The sequence below is a fragment of the Lygodium microphyllum genome, chromosome 7 (genome assembly GCF_053477565.2).
Source record: "Lygodium microphyllum isolate KBCC chromosome 7, Lygodium_microphyllum_v1.1.10, whole genome shotgun sequence".
Taxonomy (NCBI): Eukaryota; Viridiplantae; Streptophyta; class Polypodiopsida; order Schizaeales; family Lygodiaceae; genus Lygodium; species Lygodium microphyllum.
This window is the reverse complement of record NC_141141.1, coordinates 135495462-135516367: the sequence shown is the minus strand read 5'-3', so window position 1 is coordinate 135516367 and position 20906 is coordinate 135495462. Positions and strand designations below refer to the sequence as shown.

At 41.4% G+C, this 20906-nt stretch overlaps 1 protein-coding gene across 2 annotated transcripts in view; it reads left to right on the top strand.

Moving 5' to 3' along the window:
- Positions 1–9776: 9776 nt before the first annotated feature.
- Positions 9777–20906, top strand: part of LOC148033998 (oligomeric golgi complex subunit-like protein) — a 106301-nt gene continuing 95171 nt past the window's right edge. The window contains exon 1 of one of the 2 annotated variants that reach the window (XM_087682007.1): positions 9777–10417. In XM_087682007.1, the coding sequence (XP_087538133.1) occupies positions 9899–10417 (519 nt within the window). In that variant the 5' untranslated portion in view covers positions 9777–9898. The remainder of the gene's footprint in view (positions 10418–20906) is intronic. The other variant, XM_087682006.1, reaches the window with a different exon arrangement.

Genomic DNA, 20906 nt, shown 5'->3' with positions numbered 1-20906 from the left:
TTTGAAGCTTGAGCTTATTTCAGCCCGCACTTATTGACATTGGTATATGCTGTGACAGTGATGCTTCTTGGGTTTATGCATACCCGTTGCCTACGGCTTGATGCTCATATCACGGTTGATTACCCTATGCATACATTGAGCTTGAGTGCTCATTGAAACTCCACCTTGGATGCATTTTGGATTATCTGGAGTATTCTTGGATGTTACTTGGCTTGTCAAAGTTTGGATTGGGATGTATTTGATGTCTTACATGCTTATGGATTCTACATACGGATGCTCTACTGCCTACATGTTCGGGATGTACTATTGATGTATTGTCTTGGACTTATGTCATTGGCACTATGTCTTGCCTTGGCTTGAGCTCTTGAGCTCATTTATACGACTTTTGTGCCAGTGGGAGCATTCTTGAATGCTTATCAGACATTGAGCAAGCGGCACTTTTATGCATTGAGCCGTTACATGCTATTGAGCAGTTACAGACACTTGAGACTTTGGGATTTCTTACCCTTTGGGATGATACGTCATATGTCTTGGTTCACTGTATGCTTATGAGTTGAGTCTCAGTTTTGGATCCGTATCTTTGTGAACTGACACCTACTTGTGTCAAGTTTTGGTAGTGGCAGGAACACTTATTCCCGCATGATGTCAGCTTTGGTATTGGCAATATTTGATTGCCTTTGGATCCGATTTTGGCACTGTTAGCTCTCTTTTACTGAAATCTAAAATTTATTACAGCAAGCATATATGTATGGACTAACATGGATTTTTTCATTCTGAAACACTCTGAAATCATGTACTTTCACTAATACTTGGTGGGCAACAGCTTTGGTTCCACTTTCCTCGCCATTTTCCCTTGATTTTGGTGATTTTTTGGTCATTTTCTGCAGTAAACAGCAAGCAATTTTGAACTGTCTACAGTCTTCCAACCTGCATTATGGCGAGTTCGTCCACTGATCATGCTATTTTCAACATCACTAAGCTTGATGGTATGAATTACTCTTATTGGAAGACCCATATTTGGCAGGTATTGGTGCAGAAATCGCAGATCAAACCTTTGAGGTTAAGTGGGCATCCGCTTGCAACTATGCCAGATGAGGAATGGCTTAAGCTTGATGAGTTATGCAAGTCCACCATTGTATTGTCTCTCACAGAACAGGTTCAATACAATGTATTTGAGGAAGAACAGAGTGCATAGCAGTTGTGGGATAAAATTAAGAATCTCTATGACAAGAAAAGTCCAGCGAGTCAAATGTATTGGCTGAAGCTGCTTATGGATCTGCGCATGAAGGAGAATGTGACTATGTCTACTCACTTGAGCCAGTTCCATGCTATACTCAAGAACTTGACTTTACAGGACATCACTTTTGCAGAGGATGTCACTCCTCTTTTCTTGCTTGGTACTCTTAATGAGTCATGGGATGTATTCCACATTGCATTATGTGCCTCTACTGCTACCTTGAAATTATGTGATGTTGAGAGTGCTCTTCTACAGGAAGAGGTTAATCATAAGAATTTGGATGCCTCTCGTGTGTCTCATGCTATGACAATTAGAGGCAGGAATGATGGATATGGAAAGCATGGCAGTGGTAGTGGCTGTGGATGGGATTCTCAAAAATCTCGGTCCAAGTCCCATGGAAGTCACGTAGCAAATCCTGTTGCAGGAATGCAAATGTTACTTGTCACCATTGCCAAAAAAAGGGCCATATTAGGACACAATGCCATGAATTACGCAATGAAAGGTGCAAAGATAAAGGGAAAGACAAAGTGCAGGATAAGTCTTCTGATTGCAGCATAGTACCTGCAAAGTCCAATGTTAAAATTGAAGAGATCAATGTTATGCAGCCTGAGAATGTTGATGATGATGATTATATCCTAGCAGCTTCTTCTAGTGCTTCGCAAATGATAGAGATACACTCTATGTATGCACAGTGTTGGCTCTTGGACTTAGGTGCATCCTTTCATGTGACACCTTGCCGAGAGTGGTTTCATTCATACCGTATTGTTTCGAGTTCTGTGCGCTTGGGTGATGACAGCTCTCTTGATATTGTGGGCATTGGTGATTAGGCTGTAGTTTCCTTCTGGCAGCAGTTTTGTTATGCAGGATGTACGTCATGTACTTGCTTTGACACACAGTCTCATGTCAGCTGGACAGCTTGATGACGCAGGATATCATGTATGTTTTGGAGACTCTGCATGGAAGATCACTTGTGGCAGACTTGTGATTGTGTGAGGTGCCAAGGCTGGCAGTCTCTACCCCTTGATTGTATCAGCTTTTTCCCTTGATCATGTTTTGTCTGTGGGTTCTATCCCACATGTATCTCTTTGGCACGCCCATTTGGGCCATATGTCTTTGAAGGGAATGAAAATGCTTTCTGGTTTGCAATACTTATCGCCCCTTGATTATGCATGTTTTGATTCATGTGAGCATTGTCTTTATGGCAGGCAGACTACGTCTATGCATAAGAAGTCTGGTAGGCCACGCATGAGTGAGCCCTTGGCATTGGTACATTCGGATGTCTGTGGGCCCATGCCTTGTCAGGCCTTGTCAGTCTATGGGTGGTGCAAAGTATTTTGTTACGTTCATAGATGATTTTTCACGGAAAGTTTGGGCTTATCCCATTAAGCTGAAATCCGATGTCTTGGCTGTGTTTCAGAGATGGCTTGCATTGGTTGAGAACCAGTCTGGGTATAGGCTAAAATGCCAAAGGACAGATAATGGGGGTGAGTATGTCTCATGCGCTTTTGAGCAGTTATGTGATGAGAGGGGTATTAAGCATCAGTTGACTGCCCCCTACGCCCCCCCTAGAATGGTTTGGCTGAGCGGATGAATAGAACCATTCAGGAGCGTGTACGCAGTATGCTTAGTCATGCAGGCCTACTACAGAGCTTTTGGGCTGAGGCAGTTAGTACAGCTGTGCATGTCATAAACAGATCACCTTCCAGTGGTTTGGATTTCCAGGTTGCAAAGGAGGTATGGACTGGAAAACCCCCCTCTTATGCGCATCTCCGTGTCTTTGGATGTGAGGCATTTTGCCATGTGCCTAAGGACAAGAGAAGTAAGCTGGATCCCAAGAGTGTCAAATGCATTTTCCTTGTTATGGGGATGCAGGCGAGATGGGTTACCGTCTTTGGGATCCGCAGGCGCGAAAAGTTATCCGCAGTCATGATGTAGTCTTCCATGAAGACAAGATACATAGGCAGTCTGAGAGAGTTATTGAGATCCGCAGGGTCATATTTCAGGAGAAGCCGAGAGCTCCCGCACAGCTAGTTGGACAGCCTACAACTGCAGTAGATGCTCATGGTCAGGGCATTGCACAAGTAGCTAGGCAGGCAACAGAGCCTACCGTGAGATTGGTTTCCTTGCCTACGGGCAAGAAGGCTTTGCCATGCAAGTGGGTGTACAAGCTAAAAAGTACCCCTGGACACCCCAGGCTGGCATACAAGGCTAGATTGGTAGCAAAGGGTTTTAAGCAGAAGCATGGTGTGGACTTTGATGAGGTCTTTTCTCCTGTGGTTAAGATGACCACCCTGCACTTAGTCTTGGCTTCGATTGCTCAGCTTGACTTGAATTTATACCAGATGGATGTCAAGATGGCTTTCTTACATGGGGACTTGCATGATGAGATTCATATGGAGCAGCCTAAGGGCTTTGCAGAACCTGGCAGGGAGCACCTAGTGTGCAAATTGAAGAAAAGTCTTTATGGCTTGAAACATGCACCTAGGGAGTGGTATCATAAGTTTGATGCCTTTATGCAGTCACAGGGCTACAGCCGGAGTGCTATGGATCCGTGTCTTTACACGAAGAAAGCTCGTGATGGTTCTTTATTGATTTTGGTACTCTATGTGGATGATATGCTGCTAATAGCAAGGAAAGCTCATGATGAGCTAGATGCTCTTCAGGCTTAGCTCAAGAAGAGCTTTGAGATGAAAGATCTGGGACAGGCCGCTCACATACTTGGTATGCACATTAGACGCAACAGGCATCAGGGACTCCTCTACTTGTCACAGAGGGAGTACATTCATAAAGTCCTTGAGCGCTTCCGCATGCGGGATGTAAAGCCTATTGGTTGTCCATTGCCTTCTTATGTGAAGGTATCACAGGCTGATTGTCCCAGACAGATGAGCAGAGGGCTGAGATGGCCAAGATTCCCTATGCATCTGTAGTGGGCAGTCTTATGTATGCCATGATAACCACTCGTCCAAATATTGCCTTTGCAGTTGGTGTTGTGGCACGCTATATGGCTACACCTGGCAAGAAGCATTGGGATGCCGTGAAGGATATCATGAGGTACTTGAAGGGCACTGCAGATATGTGCATATGCTATGGCAGCTAGGATACAGCAGTCGTGGGATACACTGACTCTGATTATGCAGGACATGCAGATAGTAGGAAGTCCACTTCCGGCTATCTATTCACCTATGTTGGAGGTGCTGTTTCTTGGATGTCTAGGGTGCAGAAATGCACAACCCTTTCTACTACAGAGGCCGAGTATGTTGCAACCACTGAGGCTTGCAAGGAGGCCATTTGGTTGGGTCATTTAGTTGCTGACCTTGGTATTGATGCTATCCCTACACTGCGTTCGGATTCTATGAGTGCTATTCAGGTAGCCAAGAATCCGGTCTTCCATGCGAAGACGAAACACATTGAGGTGAGGTATCACTTCATACGTGGGGTCATTGAGGACAAGTCTGTTGATCTTGTCAAGATCTCGACTGACCAGAATCCTGTAGATCTGCTCATGAAAAGCCTCTCTATAGAGCGCTTTGCCTTCCTCAGGAGGTTGATGGGCGTGGGATGAGATGACGTCTTTCCTCATCCTGTTGTACATGTGTACATGTTGTACTGTCTTTTTTTTCTTTTTCTTTTCACTCCTCACTGGGGTAGATTTGCCTTTAAGTGGGAGGTTGTTGGGGGTAAAGGCGCCTCTGCCTAGCCGCCTGTGTAGTACTACACTGACAATCACTGCCACTGCACACTGCAGGTGGCGGGCGCCCGTCACCATCACTTTATTCTTTATTCTTTTAGTGACAGTTTGAATAAAGGAAGGCCCGGTCACACATTGTGACTGTTGGAGTTCCCATTTCTATTCTCTCCCTTTCTTGCTCTTGCTCTCCCGCCATAGCTCTCGAGTCCAACCTTCGATCCGTCGCTCCCTTTCAAAGCTCAAATGAAGATCCAGAACCAAAGACAAGCTCGATGTTGTACCTCGAAGGTCAATACTTCATTGCATATCCCAAAGACATAGCCTGAAACCAATAGGCATAACCAAAATGGAGGCAAAATAACTTGTCAACCAAGGTAGCATAAATCCCAACCAACAACGAAGTGTCAACATCCAAATCAAGGCTCAATAGCTCTCAAATAGCATATCCGAGCATAAATCATGATGACCAAGCATCAATACATCCAACAAGACACCCGAATGCCAATAAAGAGCATTATGCATAAGCTATCCCTAATAAAACCTTACTACCCAAACAATGTTCAACAATAAATCCTTGCATAAATCGAGCTGTGGAAGCTCAAACCAAGTCCCAAAGCATTTGGGCATCAAATACCAAGCCTCGGGAGCATCACATAAGCTAAGAGCATGACATTTTCTTGCTGTAAATCAACTCAGATCTATTGCAGAAAATATTGTGATCAGAATTTGGCAAATTTGACATTGCCATTGCGTTCGAAGCTAGCCAAAACCCCAAGTTAGACTCTTATCTTGCCTAAATCGGGTTTTGGATGCCCGAGATATGAGAAAATATGGGATTTTAGAGCCAAATTTTGAAACAGGCGCAAAAAAAACATGAATTGCTAATGTGGGGCCTGCTGGTTATGCTAAGGGGGGCATACAAGGTGCCCAATGAGGCCAAGGAACACCTGCAAAGAGCCTACGAGGGCCGGGGAGAGGCGGGAGATGAAATATTACCTTGGGGGGAAGAAGCCATGGTGGCTGGCATTGAAGCTCCAAGCTCTAGGTCTTCAATCCAGACTGAAGTAATGCCGACCCAAGCTGCATGATCAAGCTCTGATGCCAGTTGAAATGTGAGAAGGATCAAAGCTTGCTTGGAAGTGAGCTATGGCGGAGAGCAAGAGCAAGAAGAGAGAGAGACACAAATGGAAATTCCAGCAGTCACAATGTGTGACTGAGCCTTCCTTTATTCAAACTGTCACTAAAAGAATAAAGAATAAAGTGACGGTGATGGATGTCTGCCACTTGTAGTGTGCAGTGGAGGGTACTGTCAGTGTAGTAATACATGGGTGGCTAGGCAGAGGCGCCTTTACCCCCAACATATCCTTGCAACCAAAAGATGTATGTGTGTGTGTGTGTGTGTGCGCGCGCGCGCACGCGCGTGTGCGAGAGAGAGAGAGAGAGAGAGAGAGAGAGAGAGAGAGAGAGAGAGAGAGAGAGAGAGAGAGAGAGGGGGGGGGGGGAGGGAAGGGGGGGACAGAGATCATCCTCTAGAGCACCTCACATGGACCATGAGCTTCTCAACCCTCATGTATAAACCTCATTGAATGCTCCAATATCCCATGGTCTTTTCAAATTTCATCATTTTTTACAAGCACCTAGATGGGGCAAACATATTTGACAATAAGAAGATATACTTGCCAATATGTTAAATATGTACATTGAATGTACATCAATGTGGGGGTTTAGCTATAAACTAGCATATGCTATGCGACCTTTAATTATTATACCTAATGTCACAATGTTGATTTTCAAATTTAGCAATATATTTTAAACTCTAATTATGGGTATATCTCAATCATTTGAGAAGTTTATATGTGATATAACTCAACATACAAAATTCATCATAATGCTTTGTACATCTATTGTGAAAGGGTGACTAAACTTTATATTAAAGCATCCTCAAAACAATACTCCTCTCCTCCTTTTTAATCTCATGATTACATTGGGCTTTTTTGTTGATTCAAGGAGAGGACCTTTGTTTTCTATATCGGATACATTTGTCTAATGCAAAGATTACAAAAATACACGATGATCCTTAACTTCATCTCATGAGTACTTCATTAAATTAAGTAAATCCTAAATAAATTGATTCAACATGTCAATGTATAAGTCAATCTATATATTCCATTCAAGTAGTTTCTATATATTTGCATGATGTCCATTCATATATTCAATGATACATATGTTAGATGTTTGTTTGGATATACATATGATGATGTCCATTTATATAAGCAAATAAAACAATAACTTTAGAGCACAATGCAAGGGCAATAATTGATTAATAATTATTTAAGCAAAGCAAGCTAATAGTCATGAATTTGGTGCTATAGAGAGCAACATTGATTTGGAAAGATGGTTTGTTGACTATTGGGGGACACATACATATATACATACATACACATGCATGCACACGCATGTGTGCGTGCGCGCGCATGTGTGAGAGCTTAGTTGAGACTTCCTCTCCTACACTATTGTATACATTTTCCTTATCTTCCAGTTTTCTCAATTTTTGGGAGGAGCTTGAGAGAGAGAGAGAGAGAGAGAGAGAGAGAGAGAGAGAGAGAGAGAGAGAGAGAGAGAGAGAGAGAGAGAGAGAGAGAGAGAGAGAGAGAGAGAGAGAGAGAGAGAGAGAGAGAGAGAGAGAGAGAGAGAGAGAGAAAATTCATGGTATCAAGGCAACCTCATCCAAGTGCAAATTAAAAATTCATTTGTTGCCCTCTACTTTCATTTGCATAAGTTTGCCAAAGTTACACAAAATGGCCACACACAAAAATATTGCTCCAAACACAATCTATACAAGTTATTACTACATTTGTACATAAAAGGCAAACATACATATACTCAACCACAATCTTATGTAATGCTACTAATGCTTTGCACACAACATATTCTCTATATTACATTTGTATAGCCTAGAATAGCTAGACTACCCTATGCATTTGTATAATCTCTGTCTAGACTATCCCTATGCTAGGCATAGGTATAGCTTTTATGTACACCTTGCATAAGCCTAGGCCTATGCTTGGTTTCACTCGAGAGTAGCCTACCCTAAGCACTACCTTATGTGCTAGCCCCCTAGCCAAGCCTAACCATTCTTATACACTAGGCTAGGCATTGGCATAAGGAATGCATACATTAGGCCTATGCTTACCATTTGCCTAGCCCATGCATGGTCCATCCTACATGTAACCTATGCATACCCAATGCCTAACTTGGACTAGACTATGCATATGTTTAGCCTAGACTAGCCCACGTGTTTATGTAGGCTATATTTAGCCTGTCTACACTAGGCATAGGTGTAGCTTTCACATGTACCTTGCATAAGCCTAGCCTAGGTTTAACTTAACCTAAGGCTAGACTTAAGCTCCAACTTATTCACTAGACCCAAGCCTAGACCTAAGCTCCTCACCTTAGGTTTAGTTTAACCTAAGCCTAGACCCACGCTTAAACTTATTCACTAGCCTAGCCTAATGCTAAGCTCTAGCTTATTTATAACCTGGCCTAGCCTAGCCTAGCCTAACTGTAACCCTAGCCTAGGATAAGTCCACCCTATCCTAAGCATAGCATATGCTTAGTCTAACTTAGCCTAAGCCTAGCCTAAGCCCTCTTTTAAGCCTAAACATGTAGAGTTTAGGCTAATAACATATAGATTATGCTAGGCTAGGCTAGGGGTTACATTGGGGCTTATTGCTACTCCTTACACTTGTCCCTAAGATGCCTTGGCAAGCTTGTTTCACTCTATTTTGTAAAGTTACCTCAAGGAAAGGAGAAATATGAGCCCTATGAAAGCTTATCTAAGAATCAAAACAAGCACTACTAGAGTAGTCCTTTTATATGTAAGGAAAAGAAAACAAAATAGAATACAAAACATGCAAAACTATAAATGGTCATAGAGAAAGAAGAGCAAACATCTACATTATTTAAGAGAGTTGAGAAACAAGATGTAGAGAAGTAAGAAGAAGAAGAATAAGAAGTGAAGGGAAAAAATACATGGTTTTTTATGTGAAAGAGAACATCTACCTCTTTCTTATCAACATGGACAACCCTTGTTTACTTAGAGATGTAAGAAACAAGTCACACTCAAGTGTTTTAGGGCCATGATATGTGCAAGTTCACCTGACTTGTGCATGCCATGGTAGTTGTCTTAAGTAGTGTGTGTATGGCCAACTTAATAAACTCTATTATTTAGAGGCAAATGCTAGTAAGTAGAGTACTTGTCAAAATGAGGATACTCCATTTCCTTGTGGAAGCAAATAATAGGCATTGTGATACAATTGGTGGTGTGGCTCCCTCAGCTCCATCTTGCCTTTTCTTTTATCCTAATGTGTTTTTGTAGTGGGGAGTATTAACGACGAAACTTGTGTGTGGACAAGACAATCCTTAAAGTTGTGCCGCACTACATGCCAATGGGGTGGAGGGTTGGTCAAACCCCACTAGCAAATGGTCTCATGGGCAGCAGTAGGACTAGCAAGGTTTGCACGACCTTGGGCGATTCTAGCTAGCACCCTAAAAAACAAGGGTGCTGATGGAGCTTCAACAGCTGTAACCAATGAGCTTGTGAGCCAAATCTTGATTGGCAACTATCGACCCACTAGAATGGATTTGTATATGCCATTGAAAGCATTGAAATCTCCTATGTAACAAGTCCAGGATGACCCTTGCGCGAGCACAATTATAATGTACAAGACATGAAGGCAATTGAAAACCCAAGTAATCCTTGAGTGGACATGTCCCCAACGACCCTTGCATGAGCTAATTATGGTTGAGAGGGTGTGAAGGCAATGGAGAGGCTCGAGTCACTTAGTCCATTAGTGGACATAAGGCTAGTCCATCAAACGGAAGCGGCCCGAGCACGCTCTCTTAGAGCGTTTTCATCAAAGAGCATGCGACGATCTCAAGTAATTATCGTGTAATCATAAAGAGCTAGTTGTATGGTCGTGCACTCGGAGAGAGAGATGGCGGATCTGCATCCACCGTTGTCGTCCTCCCCGTCGCCATTGCTGCCTGTGTCTCAAGGTCCAAAGTCCGTGATGTCTTTGTTCGGAGAGGATGGAGACACCATGCCCCTGTGGTTCGACAAGAACACCTTCATGGCTTCCGATTTCAGCAGCGAGGCCTACATCGCGGATCTGCGGAAGTATGTGCCCCTCGAGACTCTGCGGTCGGAGCTGCGTAGCCATCTCCGCCTTCTCAAAGGCGAGCTTGTGGAGCTCATCAACAGGGATTATGCTGATTTCGTGAACCTCTCGACAAAGCTCGTGGACGTGGATGGTGCCGTCCTGCGCATGCGAATGCCCCTTACTGATCTCAAAAGCAAGCTTGTTGTTGCCAAAGAAGGCGTCAGCTCGTCCCTCCTCGCACTTCAAGATGGCCTCAAGCGCCGCGCCGAAGCATCGGAGGCACGGGAGATCCTCGAGCTCCTTCTAGACACTTCTCATGTGGTATCCAAGGTACGTCAACGACACTCCCTCTGAGATTTTTCAAGTGGCTCTTGAAATTGCTATTAGTGTATACTCCATGTCCATTGCTCGGGGTCTCCTTACCAAGTACTTTCACTTCTGCAAATGTGGCTTGTGCCAGCCATACTTCACAATCAGATGATTACAAATGCTGAAGCCCTGTTACAAAATGAACAACTTTCAGTTTACTGAAAGCTTAGCATATGATACAAATTAAGTACGAGAAGTCCATGTCTTGATTATCATGTTAACAAAAAAAAAAGAAAAAAGGCTAAGTCTATTGAAGTATATCCTGTATCTAGTCCTTATCTAACATGCCATAAGAGCATAGTCATCATGAGTAATGATGAATCTACCACTAATTTCCATGAGTGGGTATGATAGGGTGTAACATATCATATATACGTGGTAGGGGGCAAGGAGGGTTCTCATATCTACTCCGCCATGCTGTAATTTGTTGAGATGTTTGCAATCACACCTGCTTCAGTCTCTTTGGATGGAGTAGTGAGGGCTCAGGACAAGAATCCCATAAGCACAGTAGGAGGATGTGCTGCCTAGACTTTCCTATAAAGCATTGCACTTGCCTTCTTTTTTCAATGCAATGATAGTACTCTTTTCTTTCCAGTAAAGTGTCTGTGTTATTGTCCACACATAAGATTGTGTTTATGATTCCAAGTCTCAATCTCGGAACCTAATTCACTTGTGTGATAGTTGGTCTTGTCTGTGTCTATGTCTTCATGAGTTTGGTCTTGATCTTTCAACCTCCATAGCTTCTGCATTGCCATGTCCTAAGATCCATATTTTAACATGGTATCAGAGCCCGGTCAGGCATGGCCTTGGCTCCCTTCTTTGCTCTTTTAGCTTCCCTCCACCTTTGCCCAGCTCCAGCTAATGAGCTCATTTTTCACCTCCATCCTCATTTTTTCCTTCATGACTATCATAGCCTATAGGACCTAACTGGCTTGGAGGGCTGAGATCTCTTCAACCAAGGCACGTCTCCCTGAGCTTTCTTCTATGGATATCTTCTCCAAGTCAGGGCGCTCTCTCCTGTCCTAAAAATTGACCAGATTCATGCGCGCTGTAATCAGCATTGGAGTTTTTCTTAGATCTGGCGCAAATTTCATCGACAGCCTGTTGTAGGATTAATGCTGCGCCTATGCTCAACGGTTCTTTCCACAACCATGGGGCAATGGAAGGGCACTACCTAAGCCACTCTTAGCTCAAATATTTTGCCAAATGGCTCACTATATGAGCCGCTGTAAGCAAAAAAAAACAGGCTCTGTCCAAACCCTAACTATGACAGTCATAGCCACTTCATTTCAAGCTCTCTTTTTCACTTAAGTTTCTCATTGTTCCAGTCAACTTAAGTTCCGGTCTACTAAATTTGAAGTTCTCAACATGAAATCAAGGAGGGGAAGATTTGGATTTTGAAGATCTTGAAGTTTTTGGAAGACCCAAGAAGATACAAGCATAGTGTCTATTGACACTCATTTAGTGACTTTTGTCACTTGTGTCCTTTGACACAATCAGCTCATTTGCTGATCTGATCTGAGAATTTTGGTGCTGATTTGTTGCTACTCCAGCCATCCAACATGGAAAAGGACTCTCCAACAGCTCGCTTCAAAGGAGTCGGGTTTCACACCTGGCAAACCTCCATTAGACTCATCCTGATGAAGAAGGGCCTATGGGCCATTACCAATGGACAAGAAAAGAAGCCTCGGGATGCAACTCTTGCAGTTACTTGGCAGAAGAATGATGGCAAAGCACATGCCATCATCAAATTGGAGTTGGATGACACCTACATCCATCATGTAGATGCTTGTGACATGTCCCATGACACTTGGGATAGATTAGATACGTTGTTTGGTGCACAGTCCAAGTCCTCAAAGTATGGTTTATTGATTGAATTCTTTCGATTTAATATGAAGCCTAATACATCCCTGGCATCTCATCTGAACTATATGGAAAGTCTCCTAACACAACTTGCAGGGATAAATCTCAAAATGAATGAAGATATTTGTATTGGTGTTTTGTTAAAAATTTTACTCTTTTGATTATGATAATGTTTCTTTGACGCAATCATCTCATTTGCTGATCTAATCTGAGAATTTGGGTGCTGATTTGTTGCTGCTCCATCCATCTAACATGGGAAAAGACTCTCCAACAGCTCATTGTTGCTGCTCCAGCCATCTAACATGGAAAAAGACTCTCCAATAGCTCACTTCAAAGGAGTTGGGTTTCACACCTAGCAAACCTGCATCAAACTAATCCTGATGAAGAAGGGCCTATGGACCATTACCAATGGATAAGCAAAGAAGCCTCGAGATGCAACTCTTGTAGTTACTTGGCAGAAGAATGATGACAAAGCATAGGCCATCATCAAATTGGAGTTGAATGATAGCTACATCCATCATGTAGATGCTTGTGACATGTTCCATGACACTTGGGATAGATTAAATACCTTGTTTGATACACAGTCCGAAGTCCTTAGAATATGGTTTACTGATTGAACTCTTTCGACTTGATATGAAGCCTAATACATCCTTGGTATCTCATCTGAACTACATGGAAAGTCTCCCAACACAACTTACAGGGATAAATCTCAAAATGAATGAAGATATTTGTATTGGTGTTTTACTAAAAAGTTTGCATTCTGATTATGATAATGTTTCAACCACCTTAATCAACATGCCAAACCCCAAATTGGTTGACATTAAAGCTTCTTTGTTAGAGGAGGAAAAGAAGATAAAGTCAAAGGAAGAACCAAGCACCTCTAAAGATGAACAAATGCTGTATGTCAGTAATAGGAACAAAGGAAGAAAGAACCAACTATTTTGTGACTTTTGTAAAAGGACCGGACACATTAAGAAGTTTTATCATGCTTGGAAGAGGTCCCAAAAGGCCTATCTAGTTGTTGTTAAAGAAGAAGAAGACCATGGAGCAAAAGAAGAAGAAGACTACCAGGAGAAGGACAAACCTCATCAGTCCTTCTATTCTGATAGACTTTTTTAGCTTTGTATTGCCTAGCCCTAATGCTTCTGACATAAGCTTGTAAACTCCTCATGTAACCTTGTACTACAGCCTCTGTACACTTTGTGAGGCCCTTGTTATAGCCTTTGGATGCCCACCATGTCTTTGGTACCCACACTTAGCCTTTTCCGCGATAGTCTCTGGTGTTTATCAAGTTTGTGGTGTGCCCACACTTTTCAGGTGGTTGCTCACTAAAGCATCTACACACTTTGTACTTCTGGTTGTGATTGAGGAGGGGTGTTGAGATGTTTGCAATCACATCTACTTCAGTCTCTTTGGATGGAGCAGTGAGGGCTCAGGACAAGAATCCCATAAGCACAGTAGGAGGATGTGCTGCCTAGACTTTCCTATAAAGCATTATGCTTGCTTTCTTTTTTCAATGCAATGATAGTACTCTTTTCTTTCCAGTAAAGTGTCTGTGTCATTGTTCACACACAAGATTGTGTTTATGAGTCCAAGCCTCAATCTTGGAACCTAATTCACTTGTGTGACAGTTGGTCTTGTCTGTGTTTATGTCTTCATGAGTTTGTTCTTTATCTTTCAACCTCCATAGCTTCCGCATTGCCATATCCTAGATCCATGTTTTAACATAATCTTTGTAATCTCTCCTTGACAACTATATATGTTATGCTTACATCTATGATAACAGTGCTTGATTTGAGCATGGTAGTCTCGGTCACTTGTTTGCGCGAATATTTGAGGCCTTTTGTTTTGTGAGCCCCTTTTATGAAGTGGACCATATGTTTTTTGGGGGGGGGGGGGGCGCAGGGGGTTATGATATGCTGGTGGGTGTGAACAAGTTGGTGATATATGACTAGAATTTTTCGCTTGATCTTTGCCAACCATGAACATGCTAGTTTGTGTTGCTTCAATCATTCATTCACACTCATGCCTTCCCACACTCGCAATCTCATTGATGACTTGCTAGGAGAAGATCACAATCAGCCTCAATTACGGTCTTGGTGAGGAGAATAAAAGACAATTTTGACGTGATCACGATCCTCTTGGTCTTGCACTCTAGTCATGACCACAATCTGAAGATTACCACGATGCAACCGACAACCATGTCTTTAATAAGTATTGTCTTTTTTCTGTGACACCTTTGAAAGTTTTGTCACATTGGAAACAATTTGACTGATAATGTTTCTATCCAAACATTAGATTACTTGGCAAAACAATAATGGCTTGTCTAAAAAAATTGCCGGGCATCAAAAGAGTTGCATGACCAACAAAGTGGTCACAATCCTTCACTATTGTCACTGTGTCAAGAGCTAGGGACATGAGGATTAAAGTTCATTTTAGTTTGAAAACTTGGCAAGGTTTAATTAAATCATTAAGTTCATTTCTCATTATGGTGACTTATCTCCTCTTGAAAATTATAGGTGAAAGCAATTGCATGTAGCTAAGATTCAACCTCACACATGGAATGACTAATGCATATTTTCCAAGTAACCATGTGTACCACCCTTACTCCATGTATTACCAATGTACAATTATTTGTACATGTTTTCAAGTAACCAAGCATACTACTATAACTCCATGTATTGCCAACATACAGTTATCCATACATTTCTCTAAATAACCAAGAACATGGCTGTTACTCCCATGTATTAGTAATGTACATATTCCTAGGTGGTATTCATTGTACCGTTATATAACTAGTCACAAGTTACAACTATATTGTTCTGTAGTTATCAAAATGGTATAGAGTGCACTAGTGGAAACCAAGCATAATTGTAGATATACAAGTGTCTAATAGGCTGATCATAGAAATATCTACATGAAATTTGAAAGATCTCCAAACCACCTCTAAATACGTGAGCATATTTGTACCAAGGAAGCAGAAACCACCTCTAGATATGTGAGCAGCACCCGCCTCTTGAGCATCAAAGCAAACCCCCAAATTTGCACTTTGTTGAGCTTGGTTGAGCTTTGTGTGAAGTTGGCTCCAACTAAAAAGTATCAAGATAAAGTTTACAAATGAGGTCATTCGATGAAATCATCCTCCTTCCATCCATTTCACATCAAGTGGTTTATAGTTTTGAAACTTGCTAACTTCTAAGTGGTGACATGGAACTTACAAATTTATCCTTGGCCTTCCTTTCTTTATGTGTGAATATCTATTTAGGAACCAAGATTTCATCAAACCTTAGGTAAATCACCATGGAAAAGCTTAAGAAGATTTAAATGTGAAGTGTTGTGAATCTTCCAATGATTAGGTTGCTTTTGTGAGAGCGCACAACAGAAAGAAGAGCAAATGTGGAGTGAATAGAGAAGGAGATTGAATGAAACATAGGAGAAAGAAAGAACAAATTAACTAATTGTTGAAAGATACAAGGCTGCAATGGTTATTGCCAACACGTAGTACTAAGCGTCAGTGTGTGTGATGCTAGACAAAAACAAAGGGAATGACACAAAAATGAGGAGGGCTGGCTGAATGAAGATTGAATGGAGTAAGGGGGTGAGCTGTCTATAAATAGGCAAACCAAGGCTACAACTAGTACACAAACTAGGGCAAGGCCCAAAATGTGAGTGTTCAAGTCAGTGTACCTAACTGACCAAAAATGATCACAATACCAAAAAATGAAATATGACATATTTTGCCAATCATTCTGTTTTCCCCACGTACATTTGGAATATTTCAGGTGGAGTAAAAATATTTCAATATGGTTTCTTATCAAATGGACGATCCCAATCTAGAATAAGCCCCATAAAAGGATACTCCATTAAACCAATTACGAGTATACTAGCTGCAGTACCTACTAGCCACAAGGGAATCCTTCTAGTGAAATTGGTAGGTTCTCCTATCCTCCCCTAGCCATATTCTCAGTCTCATGACTTGGTCACAACTCGAGACATGAACAATCATAATTGGCTGGTGTGTCAGTAATTCCCAATCAATGTTGATGAGCCATCTCAATATTTAATTGAAAAAATAATTAGGAATTGAAATGCACTAATGTACCCTTCATTTGAAGTGTCTAAAACACATAAAATTACGGATACTCACAATGCCAACACTCTAACATCCTTGTTTAAAGTCGGATTGAGGCTTATAGGTAGGAGATGGTTGTACATGACACACAATATTGCTAATACCCCCTCTCAGATCTTGGATGTGGTGGAAGGCCAAAGGAGATGGAGACTTGAGGGTAGCAAGAGGTGAAACCAGCCTTCCTCCTTGGATAGGGTGGTAAATAACCCGATTAAGCACTATTTATAGCAATTAACAAATTCACAAAATTGAAATGCACACTTTACCATATAATCTTGGACATTGGACACTTGGTATTTATTTAACTTAATTGAAGAAGAAGTTGATGTACAGTGGGATTCTCCCAATCCCTTTCGGTATTCCAACTCCTGTTGCTGTCCAAAATGACCAGCAAGTCTTCAATTTGATTTGCCCCTTGATTCGGGCTGTCAATTGGCTTTCACTGCTCTGATGGAGATGGAAAATGCCCCAAATTCATTGATTTGCTGGTCCCTCCACCTGAATTTGACTGAAAACAGCTTCAACCCTATTGAATCCAAGTATTGGAGCTTTCAATTTTCGACACGTTTCTCGAGGTTGTTGCTAAATTCTAATTTCTGTTGCAGATTAGGGTTAACAGTAGAGAAATCTGAAATTTCTTAGCCTCTGGTGATCTCAATGTTGTAATCTTCGGAGTAAGGCTGTAGAAAGCCTGGGAGATGTGAGAGAATGCTGAGGAGAGAGAAAATTCAGACTTTCTTTGCAAAGAATTGAAGAAAATCAGTCATTTACTGTTGTTGCCCTATCTCAATAGCTTGTAGAAGGAAAGAACTGAAGAAAATCAGTCATTTACTGTTGCTGCCCTGTCTCAACAGCTTGTAGATGCTGTCACCTGTTGTTAATTGATCTTCTCTTGCCCTTGGCTACCTCTTAGAAGGTCCTTCAATGGTTGCAAATTAGACCAGCAGCATCTATTTCCTCTCTCTTGTAGGCTGAATACACTAAAATGCCTCTCTTTAGTCTTTAAAGACGTTTTTTAGTCTTACACGGGCATTTTTGACAAATGACAACCTTCCCAAATGGTTTTTCTAGCATTATCCATAATTAAATATTAATTTTCAGTCTTTAAATATTAAAAATTAATCTAATAATTATTTCAGTGCCCAGAAAAATAATATGACAGGCCAATAATTAAATTACCTTGGCAACTTTCATTCTCGAGTGTCTCTGCGCTATCTTTAACCATCAAATTGGCGTTAAGTACTATTAAACGCTACTTCTCTAGTGTTACCAAACTGACACTTATGGCCAAATGAATGACGTAGGCCAACAATTGATACCAGATACCACCAAGTACCTGTGTGGCATAACTTATTGTAACTTTTGCCTTTGACATCCCGTGATTTCCTCGGATCCTGGGCTCGTAAATTTACTCTAACCCCGGTTACACCTCATATGTGCAACATTCACTTAACCATGTGATTAATAATTAATCCACACGTTTAGTTAAGTTTAAAAAATACATGTTCTCATGACAGGCCTTTCCCTAAAATCCTTGCAATCGTCCTCGATTGCACTGCCAGATGCATCAAAAGCAAAATAGTGGAGTGGAATTTCCACAAGGCATCATAGTTAACACAACATTGCGTACTATTGCTCAACCATTCCATATGCCTAACACATGTTGAAAATTACCAACCAATTATAACATAACATAAGACTCACAAAGAATCTTAAAAAACATTGCCAAATTATCATGTGACATGTCTATTTTTCATGAGCTCAACTCATCTAGCAAAACCAAACCATATCATAGCATAACCAAAGCATAAACCATGGCTAAAATATCAATGGTAACATAACATATGTTGTTGTCCATGGAACCCAGATATAAACAATTGAAAACTGAGCATAATCTAATCATAAATTGATCACTTGCTGATCTAAAAATTGATAGTAATCAATGCAAAAACTAACGCAAAATTGATCTCAAAAGTGACCATAAACGGTTCTCAAGCTGATAAAAACTGAGCTGAAACTGATCAGAGTTTTTGTCTCAAAATTGAGGCAAAACTCATGCCAAATTAATCATAAGCTGATGCAAAAGTATAGTTCCAGTGCTCGGGTGGAACTCATATGCATCTGCATACATCTCACAGTGACTAGTACACTAAGTAGTGACCTCATGGCAAACAACTGTCAGCGCAGTACCTTGGATGCATGCTGAATACATTCGAGATCCACTACATACGAGAGTTGTCCATAACTGAAGGAGTGGAAGTGCTACCTCCTCCTTGGGCATCAGGCAATACTCCGAACCCTTGCTCTATTGAACCTTACGGAGCCCGAACTAAAGTCGGCTCTAATTGAAAGGCATCTAGGTAAAGTTGCAACAATTGAGGATGGTCTGCCAAGTCATTCTCTTCCATCCATTTGGTATCCATTGGCGAATAATTCTAAAATTTCACCAAGTATCTCCTGGAAACTTTACCTTTGACCTTTCTTTCCTTGTGTGCCAAAATCTACTCGGGTACTAAAATCTCATCAAACTCCTCAACCTTAGGCTGAATTTCACTAGACATATCCTTTGGCACATCACCATGAAAAGACATCGACAAATTGACATGAGAAGCATTGTGTATCTGCCAATGTGGAAGTAATTTCAGCTGATATGCCACATTGCTGATCTTCTCCAATACCTAGAAGGGCCCATAGTATCTCATACTCAACTTCAGATACAATCTTTCTTTTCCTTTCATCTTTTTCAACCTTGCCTTTTCAAAATGTAGCAATACATAATCACCCTCTGCAAACCGCAAAGCACGTGTATGGCGATCAACTGTCCTCTTTTGCTTTTCTTACGATCTCTGAAGTGCATATTTTATCTTTGCATAGGCTACATCCAAGTTTTCCACATAACAATTAGCGTCAAAGATCTTATCTTTAGTTTCAAGAATAGGTGGTACGTTCTTGCCACCCTCAACCACCTCAAATGGAGCTTTGCAAGAAGAGCTATGCACTGTGTTGTTGTAAGCAAACTCAACCAAGGGCAAATATTACTCCCACTGTGTCTTGTGGCCTGAAACGTGGCACCTCAAAAGATCTAACACTGTGGAAATTTGCTTCCTCAGATTGACCATTTGTTTACGGATGGAAGGAGGATGAGAATTTCAGCGTGGTACCCATATTCTCAAACAACCCCTTTCATAATAAACTGGTCATCCGGGGGTCTCAATCACTAATGATCGACTTTGGCATACCATGATACTTAAAGATGTGCTGCAAAAATAATCGTGCCAGCTAGGGCCTTTCTGGAATAGACAAGGCCTGCAACAAACCTGTCATCTTTTGGCTATCATGTTTTACCTTCTAGCATACGATGCATGTCTTAACAAAGTGTTCTACATCATGCCTCAAAGTTGGCCAATAAAAGAAATGCTCCACTGCCTTGACTGTGGCATCAATACCTCTGTGTCTTGCATATGGAGAAGCATGACTTTCAGTGATAACTCTAGGCCTTAACTGCTTTGTGACACAGTCGTTCATGCATAATCAGAAATCCATCTCTTAGCACAAAGTATTCATACTTTTGGCCATTGCATAGCTGATCATAAACATTAGCAAAGTCCGAATCAGCAACATATTGCTCTTTCATGGCATCCAACTCAATGTGATAAACCATGCTGATGGCTGAAATTTGTGGCTTATGTGACAGCGCATCAGCCACAACATTCTTTTTACCATCAATATGTACAATCTGAAAATGAAACATAGAGAGAAAATTTGCCCATCTCATATGCTTCTCTGACAACTTTGTCTACGTCAGAAAGTACCTCAAAGTTTGATGGTTTGTCTTCACTGTAAAATCAACCCCCAACAAATAATGTTTTCATGTAGACAGTGCATGAATTACAACTAAGAGCTCTTTCTCATAGACCTGCAAATTCTTTTGTGCACTATGGAGAATTCGGCTCTCATAAGCCACAACTCGGCCGTCCTGCGTAAGAATAGTCCCAATGCTGTTACCACATGCATTTACGCATAAGATGCACTTGATTCACAGGAGTTGTATTTTCATAAGTGTCCTTAAGCTTTTTCCATATAGCAGAACTTGTATCAAGACGCAAGTACATCATCAGACACTGCCATCTTAATGTATGCAATGGCTTTCTTGTTAAGTCTATCCCAATCCACATCTGTCATTGCTGCAGGCTTAGTCTCCAAGAGAGCATCTTCATAGTCCTTGAGAAACAAAATGCCTTGCATCCTATCCTTCCATAAGTCAAAGCCAATGCCATGAAACCTCTTGATTTCAAAGAGGGATTTAGTGTCATTGCTGCTAAAAGCATTTGTAGCCATTTTTCAACAATACACCAGAAATTCAATGCTGCAATTTATGACAACAAAAATGAGCTGAATATTCAGCTGATTTCAGCCCAAATTTTCAGCAAATAATAGCAAGATTCAGTCCAAGTA